At 42.0% G+C, this 10,000-nt stretch overlaps 1 protein-coding gene across 1 annotated transcript in view; it reads right to left on the bottom strand.

The window, feature by feature from the left end:
- The window catches only part of LOC137993515 (complement C3-like), a 71,895-nt gene that overhangs the window by 41,600 nt on the left and 20,295 nt on the right, over window positions 1-10,000 (bottom strand). The window contains exons 12-18 of the mRNA XM_068839426.1: window positions 9,579-9,821; window positions 5,861-6,055; window positions 4,986-5,105; window positions 4,292-4,360; window positions 3,169-3,360; window positions 1,816-1,983; window positions 693-767 (exon numbers count right to left, since the gene is read on the bottom strand). Coding sequence (XP_068695527.1) covers window positions 693-767; window positions 1,816-1,983; window positions 3,169-3,360; window positions 4,292-4,360; window positions 4,986-5,105; window positions 5,861-6,055; window positions 9,579-9,821 — 1,062 coding nt within the window. The remainder of the gene's footprint in view (window positions 1-692; window positions 768-1,815; window positions 1,984-3,168; window positions 3,361-4,291; window positions 4,361-4,985; window positions 5,106-5,860; window positions 6,056-9,578; window positions 9,822-10,000) is intronic.

Genomic DNA, 10,000 nt, shown 5'->3' with positions numbered 1-10,000 from the left:
GAGTAATAAATTCTTAAAAACAGATTGAGGAGCCCAGACTTGAGAAGCGAATCTAAAATGAGATCTTATTAAAGATGTATATATTAATGTCAGAGTTTTTTTTATTACGAACTGTGTAACAATGTCTCGTAATAAAGCCCAGTAGTTTGTTTGCCTTTGGGACCGTTTGGGTGATATGTTCATTCCATGAGAGGTCTTTAGTGACTGGAAGTCCAAGGTCTTTTTCTTTCCTGACAAGTTTCAGTTCGGTAACCTGGTTTTCTTACCGCTTATTCTAAGATTATGACATTTTGTAGGCTGGAACTATAGTTCATTAGAAGCTGACCAGACACAAAGGAGGTTTGAATCAGCTTGGAGGTCACAAATATCAGACATAGTTTTGAGTTTGAGTTTGGGGGGAGGGGAAAGATCGGCTCTTTAAGCAGAAAACATTTGGATACCTTTTTGAATTTTCAAAAATGTCTCTTTGTTTCAACAGGTTGTTTTGTCCGAAATTGCAGATCCCACACGTCTCCTATACTTCAGTGGTAAAGCATACGAAAGAGTAATCGAAGGATCGTAGGTCGACTCCCGCAAAGCAGTATTTTTCCGAGTCACCATTGAAAGTGTATTATCTCTTAATTTCAATTAGCGATTGTTTAGCATTTATATCCACTAAAGCCACATTGATGCCGGATTTTCCTTGTACCAACCTTAAAGACATCCTTGCTGTCTTTTCCTCCTCCTACGCCACAGCCAAGATCGAGTTCTTCGGCAGATTTGAAAATCTGAAAGAAAGTTCACGGGATCTCTTTAAAAGTGAGACGATTTCTGTTAAGTTAAGATGAAGCTGGCTTACTCAAAGGGCTGCTAAGTAAGAACTTACGATCAACTAAAAAGCCCAAATAAAACCGATTCCCAAATCGGAGGTCGTGATTAAATTAAGAAAAGTTGCATAAATTTGCAATTGCAGCATCGCATCTTTTCAATGCCCCAGTGCTCTGTTTACGGACAGTTAAGGCCGTACCCTTGTCTTCCTCCGTTTACTTTCAAATGCGTTTCATAATTTTGTGTCGGTCAGTTGGCGTAAAAAAATAGGAGACAAAAAGGAAAATCACAAGCAATCTTTCAAAAATACAGTTTCAAGCTGCGGAAAGAGTCGAGTGGCAGGGGCCAAAAAAGAGTAGAGAGCTGGTGTTAACATAATTTTCTCCTACGCTGACGGCTGAAAAGCTGTACGGGCAAAACCAATTTCGGAAACTCGAAAATAAGGGATGGTAGGACAAAGGTAAACGCAGAAAAAAGGGGACGGCCTGTGGACCTCATTCCACTAATGCTTGCGCGTTTGATGCGTTTTTGCCTATCGTTGACACTTGAACGTCCGAAAAGTAATATTTTTGAAAAAGCAACTTCTTGAAATCGCTTACGTCTAAGTGTGAATAGGCGAAAACGATGACGTCACAGAGTAGAACACCGTTAAAAAACGTATTTTGTGGATGGGATCGAGATGTAGACCTGTCACTCTGAAAGCCGCGCAACAACAAACAAAGCTACACAACATCTCCGTGTTAATTATAAAAACAGGCACGCAATGCGTACATGTCGAAATAAAAGAAAATGAAAAAGGGTTGTTCTTCATGCAACACACTTTTTGGAATTCAAGAACGGTTCGACGGGCTCATTTCTTGGATTCATGAACGCTTCCAATATACCTACTTGTTAAAATGTTGACGTGAACGCACTGCGGACCCTATTTTTGTCCTGTTACTTGACGAAACATTTCATTCGATCTCTTACTAAACGAAAACTTTGGGATGAATTTACTGCACCACTTACCCGATCTTTAGTGAACCTATTTTCGTTTCTCAGCAGATAAACGCTCTGGTCCACACCCAGGAGTCCCAAGCGTGTCCCTTCAGGGGCGCTCACTTTTAAGGAAAATACGCGTCCCGGTTCTGTTTCCACTTCATTGGGTTTGCCTTTTTGTTCATAAGAGAACTCAACCTATAACATACAAATGCTTAAAAATTCATTTGATTGTCTTAAAACAAGAGAATATGAGCTTATTTTTAAGTGTATTTTTCATCCACTATTTTCCTTCACCCAAGATTGTGGTACGTGACAATTTGGGGTCATGTGGAGGACCTCAGTACCCGAAGATTTTTGCACCTAACGCCAACATCGTTGATAGTAATTTCATTCCTAGAAAGGTGGTGCAATTTGCGAACTTTCAAAAGATCACGAGTGACCTTAATTAAATTTCGAAATGCACGAGTAGGTTCATACGATTTTTCATTTTTCCTCCATAGTATAGAGCTTCCGCATTGCACTCTGTCACCTATTTATACATTCGTCATTGACCAATCAGAAACGCGCTATTTGTTGAGTATATAATAAAGCAAATTATAGGCAACGGTATAGTAGCCTTCCGTGTAGGGCATATCATGGGGGGATATAATGCGTTTTTTGCCAGTATGGCAAACTCTCTCTTAAACTGAAATTTTATTTTATTCTGACCGGTTAGGAGAAATGCAATTCTACATAGACGTGCATGCAGCTTAAATTAATATGTAGATCTAGCCAAGCCCCAGGTTTTTTATTCTTACAATAAATTGACCTGGCTTGAGCCTGCGATTTAATCAAAACCCAGTACCTGATCAGCGGTCAACATAAAAAAAAATGACCTCGATGAGCTCTAAACTTGAGCCCGTGATATGGTCACGCGATACTGGTCACATTGGCATACATGGAGGGGTGGACGGTGGTGTGTTTGTACGGTGACCAAAACCAAATTTTCTCGCACAAATGGGTTACCATATTTTCTTACCAATGGTAAGCGATTAGCAACTGGCAACCAAATCAAACGAAACGTAAAAATAACTACTCAAAACATCGAAGGAAGGTTTGAATAAAACAGTAATTACAAAAGGAGGCAGGGATGGGCAACAATGAAGAAGATTAAAATGGATTGCAATTATGTATTTTGGAATCTGTTCATCCGAACAGTTTTTCAAAGTCTATATCTGTTGCTTGTAAATTAAATTATGTATGCTCGACAGGCATTCTTCTGTCATGAAGCTTTGATTAAATAATTTCTTGGTTAGTGTTGAGTTTCATAGAAAGCGGGCGCATGTAATAGGTAAAACTACACCAGATCAACAGTACTGCCGTGTTTGTTGGTTCGTTTACCTTGGTCGGGAGACTGTCCTCGACGCGCAGTAAAATGCTGTCGGCGACAACTCTTTCGTTGCTGTCAATATAGTAAGCAATCAGACGCGCTGAGGGTGACATTTGCGATGATAAAAGGAAAGACCAGCTTTTAAATATTCCATCGAACGATTCGGTCGTGCTGTGAGACAAAATGCGACCACGAGATACAACCTGCAAAACAAAAATCGTCTGTCAAATCGAGGTTCTTACGGGAAATGAATTCTATGCACACATTGCAATAAATGTAGCATTTCGATGTTTGGCCGCGGGGGAAAATGGGGTGAGACAAAAAGGGGGGGAGGAGAAGGTTGCAGCTGCATTGCGTTGCTTGTTAACAACGCGTGATAGAAAAAAAATCGCTTCACAAGCTCTAGGAGCGCTTAAGGAGAAATCAATAATGGTGGACTGCTGTGACAATTAGCGCAAATCTGCCAAATAGACTAAGCTTGTCAAAATTGCCTCAATCATGCGGTGGAGGAGCCGATACTGAACCGAGAGAGAACGCTAGAAACGGCTGAAAATTTAACAAAGCCCTTCATTCCACTGGATCGACAACTGAAAGCGTGTTCATTCCTTGCTAGCAGAGGCCTCTTTTCCCTTGAAAGACGCTGCTTGAGGATTCACTCGAATATATCATGTCGTATATGTCATATCTCTCTTTACCCTAAGAATTTTAGAGTACCTTGGTGTAGCTAATACGTCCGAGCATGCGCATTCACCCTCCCAACCACGATATACCACAGACGACAGACCACAACGCCGGGAACTCCATGTTATTTGCGAATAGTGTGTGGCTTCTTTTACGTCCCACACAATTATGAACATTGAAGGCTTATGAGACGGAGCCTACGGTTTATTGTTTTTACCCGAGAAGACTAGTGAGTCTAACCATTTGAAGATGTCATTACAAAGGCAGCACTTTCTGCTCAGTTATTTAAAGACCAGGAGTGTTAGTCCGGCCGGAGATCCCGCGATCTCCCGCACAGTAGCCCGATGCTCAAACAACTGACCCAATCGGTCAGCGTTAATCTCTAATATCATGCAGCTGTCTAACATACTAATTCTTCAAATTCTGTGTGCGAATTTTACTTTAAGATCTTACCGCAAATGACAGTTTTACGGAACCATCGTTAAGGCTTCTGTAACTTTCACACTGGAGCTTGCGACCAACCTATTAAACAAACATCAAGCCACCGCCCAGTAAGTATGTTACGATCTCCACTGCACACCGCGCATTCTCACGTAATAAGGAATAGGAAAGGAACTTTATTTAATTGTCTAGTTTTCTAGCGCTGGAGCACTAATCGGGGACACTGTAAACTGAAATCGAGTCGAGCCGAGTCTGGGAATCGAACCCGGGCAACAATGGTGGGAGGCGAGTGCTCTCACCACTACGCAAGCCCTGCCCCGCTAATGATGATGACGACGACAATGATCGCTTCCTTAAAATTCTCAACCATTTTCAGCTGTACACAAGTGCTCTAGTAATTGGGAAGACTGTGCATCAAATTAATTCAAATAACATTAAAGCAAATCAAATGTTTGTTTGTTTTTATTAGAGGGGAAACTGAAACCGGAGAGAAACCTGGTCTCGACGCAGAGTAGAGAAGAAAAAAAATTAGCCCACATTGATGATGAGTCTGCCGAACGAACCCGGGCAACACTGGTGGAGGACGAGTGGTCTCATTACTCCACCCGCCCTACTCTCCTTAGTTATTAAATAAACATCCCACAAAGACGAACCCGATCACCCCACACATTCACGCCCCATTACAAGATAGCGATCAGCAGAATACCTGTCCGTGTGAAAGTTGACGGACCATTATCAAAGGACCATTTTCAGCGTTGAATGGTTTTGCTATGTAATTTGCAACTGCATTTTGGGAGTCATCCAATCTGCCGTCGTCCGTTTTAACCTGGAAACAAGAGTAAGCAACGATACTTTATCATTACCTACTTTTAATCATATTCTGTGGGGTGGGATTCCTCATTAACAAAGAGGAAAATAGTAACACTGTACTCAACTCTCAAGGGTTTGCACATTTTTACCAGGCGGCCTAGGATTGTGACTGTTTAAGCTTAGCGCTAAGCAAAGGCCTTTCCACTAAGTTAAGAGGCACGAAGGAAGTGTACCTCGCACGTGAAGCACATTTCGTCTGGGCATCAGCCTCACATTTCAGATCGCGCAAAGTCAGACTTGGAACTTAGCATAAGCTAAATTAAATTCAACAATTAAGTTGTTATGAAGTATGACTTCTAAATCAATTTGCCTGGATCGGCTAAACCAATTAACTCCACCTAGCGTCCAACTAGTCGGACAGAAAAAAAGTTAGCAAATGCAAGTTGAAGAAATATTTATTTGGTAATAAAACGAAAGAAAGCGTCACGCTCTTCGCCACTCGAGGACTACTTTAGTAGCGTAGCCAATCAAAATGCAGGATTTGCATTGGTGCACTACTTTGGTGATGCTAAATCACTATAACTGCCCCTTCGGGGTTTCGGCCAGACGCCGAAAATCTGAACGCCTGCAGAGCCATCTAAAGGCCCTTCTGGGAATTGGTTCTTGGAATGCGTGCTCTTTCAGTAGTTCTTCATGTTAAACCATGTTAAATGAAACAATCACAAAAGAATGCCACTCCACATGTATTTTTATTTGTGCATCTAAACATACTTGAATGAGGATAGCATCGCACTTTGAGCAAGCGTCCACAACAAATTCAGCTTCTCCCTTCTCGTCAGTCTTGTCCCCAGTGTGTTTGTCCTTAAATTTCCTAAGTTCTTGTTCCTTACCATCCTTTCTTCCCTTGGCTGAAATTACCACTGGGACGTCTGCAGCAGGTTGTTTGTTTGGGTAGGTGACGACAACCTGGAAGTACACCACAAACCAAGCTGGCCCTGTTAATCAACCTTAAGCCACATAAGCTTAAGCATAAACATAAGCATAAGCTGTGTAAACCGGGAGTGACAAAAGCATCAGCATAAGGAATCGTTTCCATTTTCGTTTGCTTATGCTTATGCTCATGCTTATGCTTATGTCACGTTAATAACTGTGTGAAACGGATGCAACATTAACATAAGCATAAGACCGAGGTGTTAGCTGTTTTTGACGCGAGCGGGTATTCGAGTAAATAGTGCCTGCAATGGCGTCCGTTTCTGTTTTCTCGTTCTCTCTCTTGTCGCCGTCGTTTTTGTCTACGTAACAACAACAGAAAGGGGAGCATTTCTTCTTCGTCTGCCACTTTGGAAACGTGGTTCGTCCCATTCTCCAGCGTGTTTTCTTTTTTCTGCTGGAGCTAACTGCGCTTGCGTATGTCAATTCTCTTATGCTTATGCAAAAAGTGTGAACTTCGTTATGCTTACGCTTATGTTTACGCTCATGCTTATGTCGCAGTGTAAACCAAGTTTTAGACGCAGGCGCAATCAGTTAATGAGGCGCCTCTGGAAGCGGTCTACGTGATCCCAAAGCGCAGCACCACAACCAAATGCAATTAGCGGGGATTTCACTTGGAGAGAAACTCTGGAATACTGCCTTGCATACGGAACCCGCGTCCGCTGTCCGCGCGGCAGTCAAAACTGTGCTGTCCTGTCAATCCTTTGCCCTTTCACCGGAAACGGTACATTTCTGTGCGTAAACGACGTTGTTGTCGATCTGTCCTGTCGAAAGGACACCATCAAAGTCTTTTTTCTCAAAGTTAACATAAATAAATACATTATCAACACGATTTTGACGTCTTCTCAAAAACACCAGACTGAATTCGTCTTAAAATAGTTAGAAAAAGCACAATAACAGCAAAAGCATAACAGCTGACGTTCGAGTCGAGGCTCGCTGGCAACCCAGTTTTGGCATCAAAGCTTGATGACAAGCACTGGGTTTCTGGCCCTTTAATTGCAAACAATTGACGTGACGCTGGATAGCACAGGTTTTCCCGCTCGCTGAATTCTGATTGGTCGATTCAAATTACAGAGGCTCCGGCCGTATGCACGGTGTGGTTAATGGTCATTATTAACCACTCCCCATAGGCATTTTCAGGGCCAATGAAACGAGATCACGACAGAACAGAACAATCAACAAGAACTCTTAAGAATCCCAACTGGCCGGAAGCAAACCATTTGGCTATTTACAAGTGCAGCTGACAAGTTGAACCAGGGACTACTAGCGGGAACAAATTAAATCAGTGGTCAGAACCTCTCTTGAACTTGGGATCGCCGGATCTCAAGGCAAGCGCCCTAACCATTAGGCCGCACTGCCTCCTAAATCACCCCAACCTGACGCTAGGTATTCTCAACCTCGGATAATGCATTTCTCGTGCTCTGATTGGTTAACTCAATCTCGTTTATCAGCTCGTATACCTTAGTTTGACCTTATATGGTAAACGATTGCACTTTGCGTTGCTGAACTAAACTTTTTTCGTTGGAAAGCGAAATCTCTCGGTATAAAGGAAAAAAAAAAACGTTTTCGTGGAAAGTTTTGATCAATTTCGAATCTTAGAAGTACGCGAAAAGGTAAGAACGTTTTTGTGATGAGCCTGCGTGTGTCTGACCACGAGGTATTGCACAACATCACGTCTTCGTAAAGTTTTTTCGATTTCACTAGGATTTTCTCCCTTTTTTCGCTCGAATTTCGCACTTCCAAACTTTTGTAGTGTAAGGAATTTAATAAAACAATTATTCCATTCGCGCTTGTTGGATATGAGACTGGTTATAGCCAACTCAGCGCTACGGGCCTCGTTGGCTAGTTACCATCTCATATCCAACAAGCGCAAATGGAATAATTGATAATTATTAAAAACTGAACTACGAATATCAGATTTCCAGCATTTTCATTGGCTCCCAGGACACAGTCTATCAGTTCATATACCTGCTGCACTTATTATGGTCAAGGAACGCGTCAGCAATAGAGCCACAACAGATGAAAACACTTCTGCATCTCTGAGCCGAAAAAATTGCTGACAAAAGCCTTTTTGGACCGGAATTGACCGAGGCAGAAATCGATGCTTTAGTCGACAATAAGACCCTCTGGAACATCATAAAATCCACAAAATTTGGCATGAAAATATTCACGTGGCTTAATTTTTTAATGCCTATCTAATTATTTTTTTATCGGGAACATCTCTTTCGCAACGTTTTTGGCTAGCTCGTGCATGTCGTTAATAATAACACTGACACTTCACTGACCTTTTTAGAAGAGTTGTTGATCCTGGAGTTTTTAACAAAACAATTGTTCTATTCGGGCTTGCTGGATATAAAATGATTATAACCAACTCGGCGCTACGCGCATCGTTGGTTATCTATTACTGAAAACCAGCGCGCCGTAGTAGAATAATTAGGCTGATTTAGCAACAGAACGGGAACCTCAGTGGCGACGGCGCGCGCAGAAAAAACACCAATGAGAATTCAGAATAGAATAGACTCCACTCTTTCATTCTCTTTTCTAAATTCTCATTGATAGTTTTGCTGCGCGCGACGTCGCCACTGACGTTCCCGTTCTGTTGCTAAATCAGCTTAATGTTAAAAAACCCCTTCCATCGCGATTTAACTTCAGTGAACAGATGGGACCCTATGTTTTTTCTTTGGGGGGTAAGCAACGGCACATATTACATCAGTGACATTTTTCTGAGAGAAAACTACCCCGAAAGTCGGAAAGTATAGTCCCCTCTGCTCTGATCTGTTATATTTAAGGTAAGGGTCATTATGCGGCAAATACATTGATTAACTCATCTTCTTGGTTCAATTTGTTATCATAAATCAGTTCAAACCTGTAATGTGAATTCAGAAAACATAGAGAGATTTAGCATCGCAATAACGACAAACGGCAAACGTTAGGCAGAGATTTGCGTTTCACCAAAAAGTAAAGAAAGTTATGATTTTAGCTCATTTCTTGCCAGTTTTCAACAACACAGTTCCCAGGGCGTTCAGTCACCGCCGAAAGTAGGGCGGGAGGCTTCAGCGGAGAAACGCCCTGGGAACGAGGTTGAGTTATCTAAAGATGTCGCCGAGGTTGCGTCCTTGTAGAAACAAGTTAGAATAAAAGGCCGTTTACACGACAGAAAAATTTGGGTCCTGACCCGTCAAAAAAGCGGTACGGACTCATAACTTTTGTAAAGAAACACTGGAGTTTCTGCAGGGCCATAAAGGCCGTTTACACGACAGAAAAATTTGGGTCCGGATCCGTCAAAAAAGCGGTACGGACCCATAACGTTTGCAAAGAAATGCTGGAGTTTCTACAGGGTCTTAGGCGCCTATGGTCCTGTAGAAACTCCAGTGTTTCTTTGCAAACATTATGGGTCCGTACTGCTTTTTTGATGGGTACGGACCCAAATTTTTCTGTCGTGTAAACGGCCTTTAAATCTCTCTATTTGTTGGTCCAGGTATTTAACAAGGAATCCTACCTTCACCACATAACGAAGCCCTGGTTTGAAATACTTCGCCGTGTTCTTAAATTCAACCAGATATGGAGTTGATGTAAACTGACACGAATTATCCACAGCACTTTCCTTGTTTCCCGTTGCTTTGCCCATGACGTCAACCTCAACCAGAAGTCTGCTCTTTTCTGGAAACCAATATCTTCCCCCGTCAATCCTTCTGATAGACTGTACATCTGCACTGATTGGGGTTGTACCACTTTCGTTAAGCTTATTAAACAAAATAATTCATCAATAAAGTTGACAGTTACTTGTGAAAATTGATTGTTCGTGGTTAGTCTTACGAAACTCGTTTCATCCCGACCAAGGCACTCATCAAAGACCTTTCTGCTTGGCAAACTCGTTGGGGATCACGCCCAAAGTCCCGTTCGCTAACAAAATTCACGAGT

This window comes from Montipora foliosa, chromosome 2, assembly GCF_036669935.1.
Source record: "Montipora foliosa isolate CH-2021 chromosome 2, ASM3666993v2, whole genome shotgun sequence".
Taxonomy (NCBI): domain Eukaryota; kingdom Metazoa; phylum Cnidaria; class Anthozoa; order Scleractinia; family Acroporidae; genus Montipora; species Montipora foliosa.
The sequence above is the reverse complement of the archived record's forward strand: the minus strand, read 5'-3'. Positions and strand labels throughout refer to the sequence as shown.